Below are 15,030 nucleotides of genomic sequence, written 5' to 3'. Positions count from 1 at the left end.
ATCTTTAAGACAACGAAGAATTATAGCAATAATCCTACTTATTACCAAATATTTAGATATTTTAAAAATAGTCCTTTTTTACCTTTCATACAAAAACCTGTTTGCCACCCTAGCTTTTTCATATATTTTTGTTTCATAAAATGCGATACNTTCTGTTATTATCTTTATTTTGTTAACCTAATTAATAATGCAGTTCTTTGTGTAATGCCCGAAATTAAGCACTTTTAAAATTAAAAGAAAAATTATCTAAAGCAGTGTGATAGTATATGTATTATAAAATTACGTACTCTACAAATCTTAATAAACCCCATACAAGTTTAATACAAATATAATAAACTGCTTAAAATATTAACTGGATAAAGGATAAAACTTTGGCACTTAATATTATTAGTGATTTCCAAACAACAATCTTTAGATGCTCTATAGATAAATATTTTGATAAGTGGCAGACTTTTTTGTATAAATGTTGATGAACAGTTCAGTGTATTTGATACTACAATCAATTATATTTGTCTTTTTACACACTTCAATTTTATCACAGACTACATTATTAAGGCACTAAGTTCAGATGTGACAAGATTAAATAATATTCTTAACTAGACCCGCAGTAATCCAGCCCCCGGCTAGTTTGGCACCCTTGTAATCCGACATCCCATATATAAATTTAGTAGCTACTAAGTAAAAATATATTTTGTTAGTGTATTCAGTTTCCTTAACTGCCAGTCATAATGTTAATAGAATGATTCTAAAATAAATGATGTGTCATTTCAGTGTGGTGATTATGGATGGAATAGGTATTGACATAATGATTCAATCTCACCATTTTAGTAATTTTTGTCGGATTAAAAAGGTACTTCATTCCCATAAGTTGCTGACTTTAAGGGGTAGCACTCGATAATCCGGAAAACTTGATAATCCGTCACCGACTTGCAAAGCATTTGTCAGATTACCATGGGTCTACTGTAATGAGAAAATAATATTGAAAATAGAACAAGTATAGATACATACACTTTTGATATAAGATAATGCAAGACAAAAATAACAATGATAACAAGTTTACAAGTAAAACATGCTAAAAGGATTTTTTGATGAATTTGTCAGGTAACAAAACCAGACCATTTTATTTGTTTCTAATATGCATGCTGTTGTTTCTTACATAAGGATTTTGTAGAATTCTTGGAGTAGTTTCCATTACTCTGAGTAACAACTCATCCAAATAGTTTTCCAAGTCTTTGTTTTTCTTTTTCTCTGATTCAGCATCTTTTTGCAAATTGTAAATCATAACAATCAGATCTTCTCTGGATTTCCCATCAAACTGTTCAACCACACTTTTAGGGATGTTACTGTAGGCAGGGTTTACAGAATCTTCTTCAACAATGTTTTCTTCACCAACAATTATGCGTTCTTCTAATAGTTTCTTCTGTTTATTGTTATTTCCAAACTTCTTGAAAAATTTTGGGCTGGGTTTTTCTTTGAATGAGCTAGGACTGTCGAGTTTGTTGTTTCTCTCAAGGCTTGAAGACTTTTCTCTGTCAATAGTTGTTTGACTGTTTGACTTTGGTTTTGAGTATAATTTTTGGGACCACTCGTCATCCTTGTTGACCACTTGAGAGGGTAATTGTGGTGGAGTGAACAAGTTGAGGCTCAGGCGCACAGGTTTATGTGGAGCGGCCTTGTCTAAATTAGCCAAGTTGCTGCTTGTGGATCTTCTCAAAATTTCACCACCCCCAAGGTTTTCTAGAGAAGCATTCATAGGAGATGGAGTGTATTTATGTCCACGAGGTAAAGTGTTTACATTCAAGGAACTACCTGAACTTTTATGGGACAAATCATCAAAAGCAAACTCATCTTCATCTTCACTGATTACTCCAGGGTCTGCATCACCAGATAGCCTCTTAGGGGTGGAATGTTCAGGGGTGGAAAGTGCTGAACTTTTTAGATTGCCTATGCTGCCACTGAGAGATGATGAGTCACTCTTCTTGTCCTTTTTGCTAAGGTTCATTTTAGAGCCAAGATTTTTGGCGAATTTTTTCAGACCTTTACGTTTCTCAATGCTTCCAATGCTCATGAGGCTGCCACCGACATTTTGAGCGATACTCGACAAAGATGATCGATGTTTATCTTTCTTACTGAGGTCAGTGAGACTGCCTTCCTTGACTGTAAAACCGATTTTGACTTCAAGTTCTCCTCTTTTCTTGTCGTTTTCTTTACCTGATTTTCCTTGCAGGACATACCAACGGTTTCTGGGGCGCTCGTAAACATCGAGGTCTTTTAACGGAATCGATACTTGACCTAGTAAATGGTCCTTTACAAAATCCTCATCATACACTTTCAATACAATCTCTGCAGTGTTTCCTTGCGTAGGTATGCGTAGCTCACATTCTTCCAACCATTCGACGTTCTCAGTTGCTTTGTGTTTGACGGAAGTTTGGAATTTTTCTTTACCCAGGGCGATGGTCACAAAGCAGTTATTGGTACCGTTTTTACCTTTTATTAGAAGTCCTCGAGCCCTTTGTATAGTCACTTGAACATGAGTTGGATCCCACATTGTGCTATAACTTTTTCTGTGATTTTAAGGCGAATTGGTATCAAAATGCACTTTAATGTAAACCATCAATCGAATCAAAAATAAAAGCGATGAGCTGTCGTCGTACCATCACAAAAGTCAATTTGACAGTTGACGATGACGGATACAGAGTATGTACACATTACAGATAAGAAATATTATGAAAGACGCCGCCGATTCTGTGAGTCTCAACAAGTCACTATACAGGATGGAATTTTGAAATGCCACCTGGAGGGAAAGTATTCATAATAATCTAGATAGAAAATTTTACTCAAAGAAAACATTCCTTTATTTTTGAAAAGAAATAGAACTGCATTCAAAGTTTTCCAAACATTTGCTTGCCACACCCGGGAATCGAACCAACTAAAATCTGTTAAAATTACAGTATTTTTATTGCATCGATCGTTAGTGATGATGGAAGGATGAAATCTCTCTAACAATCTTAACAAATTAAATGAAAGGAAAACCATGAAATCTTAAATTATTTTAATTATTTACAGATGTATGCTATTGGTGATGGTGAATTTTAGAAAAATTACCGGAAATCTTTGAATGCTGTTCTTTTCCTTTTAAAAAATGAAACAATGTTTCCTTTGAGTAAAATTTTCTATCTACAGTATTAAGAGTACTTTCCCTCTAGGTGGCATTACAAAATTCCACCCTGTATAGTCAGTCACTCAGTAAGTCAGTACCAAATACAATAGACCACAGATTGTGCAATAGACTTTCTTTATCATACCATGCATGTCAATCACTTACTTTATTGGAATATACAAAAGACAAATTTTAATTTCGTTTGAAAACAGTACAGTACTTTTTGTAATTTATGTGAATTTTTATGCTCTATCATTTAATATTCCTTTATTAAATGATAATATTTGTTCATCATTACTAAAATAATTGATTTACTTTGAAGAAATATTGAAAATATTATCTCGTGATTCTATATTCAGTTTCTAGTTCAAGGATAACATTCAGCTAGCCATCAAGAATCGACCCCCAAGAAATAGGTTGCGAAAAAAAATTCCCGGGTACTTACGAGTATTACTGTACTGCATTAATTTATGATTTTGCTAGATCCTATTAATCTAANATGATTTTGCTAGATCCTATTCCAAAGAAATAACCTTCCCAAGGTCCTAAGATTGAAAACATTACCGGTCCTGGTAGGCAAGTATCTAGGTCCCATTTCCATAGGTAGGTACAGGTAGGTATCCAATAACTATGTTCTTTTCTTTCCACGATCTGTGGGTAAATTACCAAAGTTCTCACCACACAAACAATGATGTAAGAACAGTACCTACTTATTTCTTTCTATGAAAGCCACACCCGACTAGGTAGACTGACAAAACAAACAAAAGAAGTTTTTTGTTAATTTGAACAATCAAGTAGGTAGCCTTTAGCGATTTAACTATTCATCATTTATTTCCGAACGATCGGAAAAGGAACAACAGACGTTAAATTAAGCCTACCTACTTGCCTACTTCCTGGTAGTACCTCTTACTTAGCGACACTTTGAGAAATTGTAGCGACTAAGTAAGTAACTAACTTACTGAAAATAGTACTAAGTCTAAGTTTGTACGGCTCGATGGCGCAGTGATGAATCGAATCGAACAGAAAAGTTTGAATATCAAATACAAATCTTGTCCGAAAATACGCATTATGTCTATGCAGCTTATTAACTGAATTTACAGTTTACTTACACGCGGCTTTCATGTTTTAAAAAAGGTTTAACATTTCCTGCTGACTACTTATTGATGATCTGTTTAATGATCTCAAACAAACCTTTGCCTCAATACACACTAGGTATTTCCTGAGTGTGCAGAATTTGAAATGAAAATCTAAAGTTCCAAAAGGTTTAAAAATATTTATTTTCTTTTAATTTTGCAATCATATCTACCTATAGGCATTTTAATTTGAATTGCACGTTTGAAGTTGTATTTTATAGGAACCATTCACTTATTCAAAATTAATAAGATGTTCAATGAAAAAGCATTGAATACTTAAAATATGGATTGAAGCTTATTGAAATATGGACATGGACCTTTTTAGATATTCCCCGGGCGCGTGAATAGGGTTTCACCGAAATATTATCGGTAGTTTTTATTACATAAGAGCATGTTGCTATGACAAGCGTTAAATATTTTACCTCGGTCATAAAATAATAGGATACCTTACTAGTAGGGAATTTAGTGCAAGAACCCCTCCACTTTGGTATAGAAGGCTCATTTTTGCAACAGTGGTTCTTTGGGTGCTCCTGAGTGGATTTCCGTCGGTAGACATTGGGAGCCCCCCCTGTGATAGCAGGGGGAGGGGGGGCAACTTTCCTTCCGCCGCGCTTCACTTTAAGGCCCATATCTTCAAAATTATGGGTATTAGGGCAAGTGTGGTATCATTTTCGGATAATTAAAGGATGGCGAATTCATTTCTAGAACAAACTTTTTGCCTTTTCATACAAAAAATTTGAAATATTGAGTAAAATTCACAAAAACCAAAAAGCNATGTATTAGTAGAAGTAGAAAACAGACACAAGTTTTGTACATTTTATGGGAGTAAGAATGGATTTAATTAGAAAAATACATGACTTTTTTCACTTCTTTTTTAGTTATTTTCCAACACAAGAAAAACCAGGTCGTTAAAGTATGTTTTATTTGCATTGTATTCTTAGTGTTTGAGCTATTCTACAAAACGAATGTAAATTTATTAGTCTACGTCTATTAGTTTCGACATAACTGTTGAACAAAGATACCCCTTTCCAGTGGTTTCCATAGTAATCGAAATCGGTTGTGTGATTCTTTCAGGCAGTGCATTTTCGCATGTCGCGTGCGCTATGGAAACCGCTGGGAAGGGGTATCTTTGTTCAACAATTACGTCGAAACTAATAGACGTAAACTAATAAACTTACATTCTTTTTGTAGAATAGCTCAAATACTAATAATACAATGCAAATAAAACATACCTTAACGACCTGGTTTTTCTTGTGTTGGAAAATAACTGAAAAAGAAGTGAAAAAAGTAATGTATTTTTCTAATTCAATCCATTTTTACTCCCATAAAATGTATGAAATTTGTGTCTGTTTTCTTCTTCTACTAATAGATAATTTTATTGGCTATCGCATGATATAAAAAATTTGCCTATTAATGTTAAGCTACCCACGCTTTCACTTTTTTTTTAAAGAAGAGGTGTAAACTAAAAATTAAAAACTTAAATCGATGTAATTTTTCGAGAAATGGGTCAAGCCCCAAATTTGAAGTATTTTCATCGATAAAATTGTTCATAGATTACGCCTTTAAAGTTTGATCACTACATGCCCGGACACACTGTATAATTTAAAATAATATTTACTCTCAATTGACAAATAAATACTTTAATACTTGTTATTATTGTTTATTGTTGTACAGTGTGAGTCACGTTAAAGTGTACATATGAACATAGATGAAACTAGACCTATTTTTATCGTCAAAAAAGAGGTCCAAAAATTTTTGAGATTTTTTTTTTAATTTTTTATAAAAAATTTTTTCTTCCAATTACTTATTGTAAAGAAAACGTAATAACTTTTAAACTAAGCGTTATATCCTGATAAAATAAAAACAGTAATAATGCTAAATAACAGGCGATACTAAAAAAATACATAAAATACACAAAAAAGGCCAACAAATAATAAAAAATTATACATTTTGAAAAAAAATGTGCTTAAAAATTCGTGTTTTTTTGGTTATTTGATAAATTTCTCCAAAAAATGCCCCTATGACCGGGAGTTTTTATTACTTTGTATTATTCTCTATCGTATTACCTTTGTAAAACCAAAAATCGCATGTCTCTATCCCTATCACAACGTTTGCAACGAAACTGAAAATGGCTCTAGATTTGTAATTTTGATAAAGACAAGTTAGATTTCAAATAAAAACAAAAGATTTCGAAGTAAAATAAGCATTTTAGTTACAATTAAAATTGTCTCTACCTGTAGCGGAGAATAATGTTGTGGCAGGCCTTTGTTCAAATGATCATAGCAAATGTTGTGATAGGGATAGAGACATGCGATTTTTGGTTTTACAAAGATAATACGATAGAAAATAATACAAAGTAATAAAAACCACCTGTTATAGGAGCATTTTTTTGAGAAATTTATCAAATAACCAAAAAAATACGAATTTATAAGCAGATTTTTTTCAAAAACTATCATTTTTTATTATTTGTTGGCATTTTCTGGGTATTTTATGTATTTTTTCAGTATCGTCTGTTATTTAGCATTATTACTGTTTTTATTTTATCAGGATATACCGCTCAGTTTAAAAGTTATAAGGTTTTTTTTACAATAAGTAATTGGAAGAAAAAAAATTCTATAAAAAATTCAAAAAAAGTCTCAAAAAATTTTTGACCTCTTTTTTGTCGATAAAAATAGGTCTATTTTAATCTATTTTCATATGTACACTTTAACGTGACTCACACTGTATACCTAGTGTTACATAATAAAGCTGAGCTATTTAAGAAAATCAAACTTCCTGTGGGTTTCAAGCCATTGCTTCTCTTCTCTTTAATGTATTTTCCTTCTGAAGCAGTGCGTGGTAGTTTATTTTGACTTTCAACAAATAAGGTGAATAGTGTACCTGAAGTCCATTCAATATAATATTTAAACTTTAAAATATTTATAATTAAAATAAAGGGCGGCGGATTTCCGGACGGCCCCGGGCGGCGAAAAGCCACGCTACGCCACTGGAAGAAGGCGTAACTAGGTAGTAGGATGATCTATCTAACTCTACGTCAATGCTACATTTAGAATTTATATTGTAAATAAATGGATTGTTATCATAATTAAATAAGACATATTTTATCTACATACCTAAATTAGGTTAGGTGGTTGGTAGGAGGACGTACCTATGTAACTTATTTATATCGATCAATCTATCAGGCGGACGCAGTAAGGTTTCAGATTACATGATTGAATTATAAGATAATAAGTAGGATATTTGATAAGTTAAGAACTTTTTTTATTACCTAACTAGCTGACCCGGCGAACTTCGTACCGCCTTAGCGTAGAGATTTTCTTTATATTTTTTTCCGTAAAAACCTTGTACAGAGTATTAGAAAACTACAAAAAAAAAATCAGCCAAATCGGTCAAGCCGTTTTCATGTTATGTCGTGACAACGGAAAACGGGTTTCATTTTTATATACATATATAGATGTTTTATCTAAGACTTATTTTGAAATAATACGTAGATACCTGTTTGTTATCATGATTGAAACAGTTAATTATCATTCATTCTATTATGTGTAATATCCAAGCTTAGCAAATGCTGAAACATACTTTGTAGCAAAATAATGCTTTTTCTCAAACATTTTCTTGAAAGCTCATCTAATTTTCTTTATGATCAAGTATAGTTTTTTTTTACATTGCTAACTAATGAATCTACGGATGGCGGATGCATTTATCAAGCAAGAATGTTCAGATAATTCGTAACCGAAAATAAGGTGACTAAGGTTTTTCGTAACATATGCGTCACGTTGTTGATAAGATAGAAGATGATATATGGATATTCATGCTCGTCACAGAATCGACCGAGGGCATGCCTATGAGTAACAAAGATTATAATATGATTATACGATGTCAGACTTGAGTAAGTATAAGTGGATTGGCAAGAATTTGCATTTATTTCGTCACTTGCGGAGCAGTCGTTAGGATCTAGGAACGTGAAATCTTGCAGATAACGTGTTTCTTGCCATACCTACTATTCATAATTAAAATATTTTTTTAATTACGTTCTAAAATTAGTTTGTTTTGATGACTACAATTGGCTAATATTTATCTAAATCGCCATCGTACCGATTACATATCTTTTGATTGAGAAAAATAATCAAAAAGATAGGTTATTAAATCATATCGAAATCAATAATCATATCGAAATAGCTGCCAGCGTTTTAATTCTACGGCAAAAAAATGCATTATGATAAGTAATTATTTAACTTTACTCATTATAAATAAATGTCAGTCAATTTTATCTTAACAAAATAATAGAAATCTTGTGCAGAATTTAATCTAACTGGAAGCTTTAATATTTCGCGAAGCAAGAAGGTTTAATTAAAACAATTCAAAAGTTTATTAGGCCGAGGCCAAACGAGAGGATTCGAACCAAACGGCAATATGCATGGAAGCTTTGATTGAAATATTATTTACGTTAACGATATTTCCCAGCAAGGTCGTTATGTAACAAGCTTCTAATATGAAGATGCTTAAAGTAATTAATAGTAATTATTGTGAATATTTTATGCTTTAACGTATCTTATACCTTTTTCGGTGATTGGGTAAAAATAGTAAAACCGTACCTTACCTACTTACCTATTCGATTTTTTACATTGACTACTTATTTATTCGACCCTCTCTGTAATACGTACAAGAATAATTTTCATTAAATTATACTATTTTTTCATCCACAAAATAACACAAAGTTATAGTAGATCACAACAACGGTAAGTTATTACCACGTTTATTAGTTAATCAATTACTCTCCGAACTGATACAATAATAAACTAAGTCCATTATCAGTTCTATAAGTAACTTGTTTGGGGGAATTTCATTAGCTTATCGGAGTATCGGTGTCCTGCTGAACTTCCGGATAATGTCAATATTTTACTTGAACCCGTAACTAACTTCCCAAGCAAACAGATTCATTCAATTTGGGGCCGCACGACAGGCTTTATCTCGGGCAGCCTGTATGGGGAGGGGTTTATACATCTACAGGGTGGGAAACGATACCTATTGAGATCTCATTCGATTATTTCTGAACTACTTATACAAAATATCGAAAAATTGGTTACTGATCCAGAAGTGCTTATCGAGCTCTATCAAACGGTATCAATTTACACACACAGAACATACACCGTAACAGAATAAATTGGATCTATTTCAGTTAGAAACATTAATTTTTTTTGATAGATGAGTATAGAAATTAATCGAATGAGATCATTTATCGTTTCCACCCGAAAAAGCTGAAGAGTTTGTTTGCTTGAACACACTAATCTCATAACTACGCCAATAGCCCATTTGACTTCATCCTACAGCCAATAGATGCGGAGCAGTAAATAAATTTGCAAAAACTGGAAATATTATTCTAACTATTTTCGATACGAAGTCGCGGGCACAGCTAACTAACCTTTACTTACTCTACCAGTATATTATTGCTTATTTTATTGGACTGTGATCACTCTTTCTGAATGGAATACGACAATTGTAAAGGTTCTCAGATTTTTGGCAAGTTTACNCCGCCCTAGGATTTTGTGTTACGGGATACGGAAAAATGAGTTCAGTGAACGTTTTTCTGTCCGGTCATAATATTTGTTTATTGAAGCGATAAGAGATGAATTCACAGATATAAAAATTATTAATACTTATAAACATTCAAAATATTATGTTATTTACGTTTAAAGAACTATTTAAAGACGTTTCTAAACAAATAATATGGATTTCCGTGGTATTTAAATAATTCATGAAATAAATTAAACAAAAACATGTAGCCTACCTACCTTTGCTCTCAAAATATTCAGCGAATATAGCAATCGACTGTACTTATTCTGGAAGGGCGCCACAATTTGGGATTGGTTTAAATACTTCTCTACGGCGATATTTTAGTGATGATGACTCATGAATTCGATAAAATGATCCTACCTAACTTATAATAAAATTGTTAGCTAATGGGTTTTAGCAATTTTGTATCGAAATATACCTACTTAACAATTTGTAACTTTTTAATGGTTAAATAAGTATTACTAGGTCAGAACAAAATAAATGCGTACTAGTACACTTATGTAGGATTACCTACACTAAAATCTGTTGGACCCAAACCATTTAAACATTTTTTCACGAAAAATCACCTCTCTTAATTACCCCGTGTGCAGCCAGGCCGGGTCGCCATAAATGTAGGACTCTAGATTCAGTTCCAAGAAGGTTTTTATAAGTAGGTACTTACTCACTCTTTTACTAAGAACGTATTCGGAGCGTTGAGCCAGATTCTTCTCTCCACAAGTTACCAAGTCGATTCAATGAAAAATCGACTCAGCATATCACTATGACCGGCGGGATAAGTATTTTAATTGCCGCCTCTGCCCGGCTTACGGCGGCTCCGGCGTAATGCCGCCTCTTTGTGGTTCAAATCCGTCTTTGTCAGTCGTCCCGGGTAATCTTAACATTTGCCTATACTTTTTTTTATTTTATCCTTTATTGTAGAGCCCCAACACTGACTTTCTCACTCAATTTTTTGTGGTATTTCTTGACTAAAACTAAACAAAAGGTATTGACATCTTTTCTTTCATCACAGTAGGTAAATTTATTGAAAGAATTATAGCAAATCTTTATTATAGACAATGTTATAGACGATTGCAGCATTGTATCAATTTTGTATTTTTTAACAACGACACTTAGACTAACTTGAAGGGAAAAATAAAGAAAACAACAAGATAGGAATACCTACTATGCAAGCAATGCTGCGCTCATACAAGTATTGTACGAGTAGGCTTTTAAAAATTGGGGGTTGAAATGAAAGAAATTAATGTACTGTACATACCTACCTTACTTCCATACAAAAAGGTGTTAAAATAAAAATTCATTCAAGTAGGTAAAATTTGTATATTTTTGGTTTATCTCAATTTTGTTCTTAAGTTTACATAATTGGTGCTGATTTTCTACCTCCTAAATTCTAGATGGTCAATTTGTTATTAATTACAACTATTGAAGAATGATACTATAGTTTTTTTTAAAAGTTAAAAGGTATTATTTTATCGATGTAAAGTCGGTTTTATATGACTGTAGGATGTTGCAATAATAGAATAGTTTTTCTAACTACGGCTTCAATATTTTTAAATATTTTTTTGGAAATATTTAGGAGAGCAGATTTGGCTGGAAGCCATTTAGGACTATCAAAAACCTATCGTTCTGGAGCCGATATTTCATCCTGGTAGTGGGAGTGATTACACTCATCGCAGAGTAACTTGAACTCCTGGAATTAAAGCGCTATGTTAACGATATCAGAATTTAACAAGAAACGAAATAAATTAAGTAAATACGTGTTGTTTACTGTAATTGTAAGGAAATAAAAACCTTAAATATTTACTAAAAACTCAAAGTGTCACTAATAAGTAAGTTATTTGAGAAAATTAGTTTGATCCTTGTAAAATTAAGTTGGACTAATCTCATTCGCCATACCCATACCTAACAACTATTTGTCCAAGACATACAAATTCAACAAAATTAAAAAAAGGTGCATCTATTTTCATTGGGTTAGGGCTGATTTTTTAATCGTCAGATATCTTTTAACCGAAGAATAAACTTGACATTTTTCCCATACTGAAACTGTCAATATGCTAAACTTATTCTTCAGATAAAACTTATCCGACTATTGAAAAAGCAGCCCTTAAATAAAATAAACACTTACTAAATTGAATTCATGTCGCAACCTATTCATTGCAGTCTGACGAAAGTTAGTTTCATGGGTAGTGTAGGGTGACAAGAGTAAGGCCACCATGTCCGCCAGGTATTCCAGCTCCAGCAGTCGCATCGGCCCGTATTGGAGGAACACCTGGTGGTGGTCGTACTGGAATAGCACCACCCTCGGGCGAGCCTCGCCGGACGCGGCCTCAGGCAACTGCACCATCTTCGAAATGACCGAGACACTCCGAAATTAACATCTACCTGCCTCAAATACCAGACTGGAAATACCTTTTTAAGGATTAGGCACTTGCAGTCATTTGTTTAATTGTTCAAGTAAGTACCTGAGTTTACACCACTCTTTTGTTTTCACCCGTGGTAATTTTCGAAACTTGTTTCTATTGTAAACACGTTGTTGAATCCCTTTTATTTGCACGTGGTAATTTTAGGGTTTCTTAAAATTTTTCAACAAAATATGCTTCTCAAATCATTCTATCGCGAATTACGGAAGGGGATAGTACTTACCTACATACTTTCCTCGTAGTTTATTTGAATTAGTAATCGATTAGTTTATGAGAGATCATTGTTAAGTGCATCGTTATTAAGTATTTAAGTAATTAGAAAAGCGTTTGTTTGAATTCGTATATATTTAAGAAACTTTTGGGTGCGGTGTTTTATTGTGTTCTCGTGATGGTGAACTTACCAGGCCCAAATGAACAGCCGGCACGGGAAATGGGTGAGAGGAGTCGGGAGCGCGCTCAGCGGGGCTTCCGCCAGTGGGGGCACCGGTTTGGGAGACGTCGCGAGGAGATGCGGATTGCCGAGCCCACAAGCTTGCACCAACTCGAGGAGCTAGCCTGGCGCTCCGTTGAGATAATGTTAAAACAAGAGTCCAATAAAGGGAGGACGGTAGCTGAAAGTTTCAAAACCGCTATGGAACTTTTGAGATTACAGTATAACATGGTAAGTAATTTCGTATATAATAATTATTAATTCGCGTTTTATCGTATATTATATTAATTAATAATACACCGTTGTCCATTTAGAATTAATCTATATCTATACTTATAATAAATCTGTAGAGAGGTCAATTCTGTACATGAAATATATTTTCAAAATAACTATCAGGGGGTGATTAGTGATCGATACTGATGCCAAAAATGCAATCAGTAAAATTTTTGTCTGTCTGTATGTTCCTTATAGAAACAAAAACTACTCGACGGATTTTAACGAAACTTGGTACAATTATTCTTCATACTCCTGAGCAGGTTATAGTATACTTAGGAATTCCCACGGGAACGGGAATTAAGGGGAAAATCCTTTTGTATGAAAAATCTAAACCGCTTAAGTTAGACGCTTGAAATTTGTCATGCAGGTACCTACCTTAGTAAACTTAAAGTTTAGTTACAACAGGATATTGCAAAATTCCTACGGGAACGGGAGTTAGCGGGAAAAAACATTTGTATGAAAAAATCTAAATCGCGTAAGATACCTACTTAGATGAAGGGGGTAAAACGGGATTCTCGCGTACGAAGTCGCGGGCGGCCGCTAGTTTCTAATAAAACACTGGTACAATTTTGCCATTACGTTGCCAATTATTAAACCATCAAAAATAATGCATAGCTCATCACTATAATTAATTACCTACGTGTACAGTCGTAACTATTGCTATAAAACAATAATGTGGTCTAGACGACTTTATGTCGTATTTCGCGTTTACACTTATAGTGATCCGGTTTTATGCAAGAGAAAGAAACGTTCATAAAAAGCGCTCTACACTTTTATACGTATAATATGTTCATTATCCGAGTCCAAGGGGAACAAAAATAAAAACTCTTCGAAAATGGGTCACATCCTTACGCTAATGATACTAATGAGAGTCCAAGTAACTACTACTTTTCAGGGTTTCGTGAGACTTTGTGTGTGACGTGCATTTTAAATTTTATTTTTGTTCAAGAAATGTGTTTTACGAACTACTGCATTATGCTGTTAGCACAGATAAGAGAGTATGACTGTTAGATTCATACTTATTGTGGATCACATCATTACAGATTTGTTCGATAAAATTCAAATCAGTTCCTTGCATAATCCCATGAGTTTGGCTTAGTCAACTTCTACCTATTGAAAAACTACCACTGCAATCACGAACTCGCGTTCTAATCCTATGCGCTGATACCTGTACTTATCATTATTAAATGATCTATCATCATGATATTAATTAAATGCCATAGACATAAATTTTCTAATTGTAACTTTTAGGCATTTTTTTGTTCATGATAGTAACTTTAAAAGATGGCTTGAACTTTTTTTATATCACCCGAAGAGTGCAAATGCGATCTAATAATAGAAAAGCGAGCTTGCCCAGAAGATGTCTGCTCATTCTTGCTTTGAAGAAATTAGGGTTGTAGTGTGTGTTCGAGAGCAAGTACAGTCAGCGTTAAATAGTTCATGACACCCAAAGTACCTAACCAATAAGTTCGCAAGTTACGCAACACGTCTTTGCTACATTGGAATAAGGTTGTATTATCAACTTTTTGGCCACTTTGGGTGTCACGAAATATTTGACGCCGAATGTACTACTTTTATAAGCCTAATTTTGTTCATTCAATTGTTACAGAATTTCATCGTGCTGTGTGAAAGATGCGGCGCCAGACATGGTTATGACGACATGTTGATGGCACCCGAACGTTAATAACAAAATTAATTGAAGAATTCCCAAAAATAATAATCCATAAGTTTTTATAATACCTTTACATTTTACTTTTTATTATATATTTTAGTCAATACGAGTCTTTGCAAGATTAATAAGAATATTTTAATTATAAACTTCTAAAATAAAATAAAATTGATATTTGTCATTTTTTATATCTATTAATAAACTTTTGTACGAATATGAATATCTGTCTTTTATTGTAGAAACTTATTTTGTAGTTGGTCCCTAAACGAATTAATATTGAGAGTGAAATAATAAGTTTTTCATAAAAATATAGAGCAATTCATTAAATTGTTTACTTATAAAAATATTACGGGAGATCCTGTTCTTTTAAG

At 33.2% G+C, this 15,030-nt stretch overlaps 2 protein-coding genes across 2 annotated transcripts; one reads left to right on the top strand and one right to left on the bottom strand.

The window, feature by feature from the left end:
- Positions 1-496: 496 nt before the first annotated feature.
- Positions 497-2,676, bottom strand: Rip11 (Rab11 interacting protein). Its single transcript, XM_028320553.1, has 2 exons — positions 1,157-2,676; positions 497-960 (listed from the first exon to the last, which is right to left on the bottom strand). Exons 1-2 carry the CDS (start codon positions 2,546-2,548, stop codon positions 958-960), a joined length of 1,395 nt encoding a protein of 464 aa, XP_028176354.1. The 5' UTR covers positions 2,549-2,676; the 3' UTR covers positions 497-957.
- A 9,788-nt stretch (positions 2,677-12,464) lies between these two features.
- Positions 12,465-14,818, top strand: LOC114364420 (uncharacterized). The gene is made up of 2 exons (XM_028320589.1): positions 12,465-12,945; positions 14,600-14,818. Exons 1-2 carry the CDS (start codon positions 12,673-12,675, stop codon positions 14,672-14,674), a joined length of 348 nt encoding a protein of 115 aa, XP_028176390.1. The 5' UTR covers positions 12,465-12,672; the 3' UTR covers positions 14,675-14,818.
- The last annotated feature ends 212 nt before the right edge of the window (positions 14,819-15,030 follow it).

This window comes from Ostrinia furnacalis, unplaced genomic scaffold, assembly GCF_004193835.3.
Source record: "Ostrinia furnacalis isolate ACB-3 unplaced genomic scaffold, ASM419383v2 OfSCF7395, whole genome shotgun sequence".
Classification (NCBI taxonomy): Eukaryota; Metazoa; Arthropoda; class Insecta; order Lepidoptera; family Crambidae; genus Ostrinia; species Ostrinia furnacalis.
This window is presented reverse-complemented; position numbering and strand designations above follow the sequence as displayed.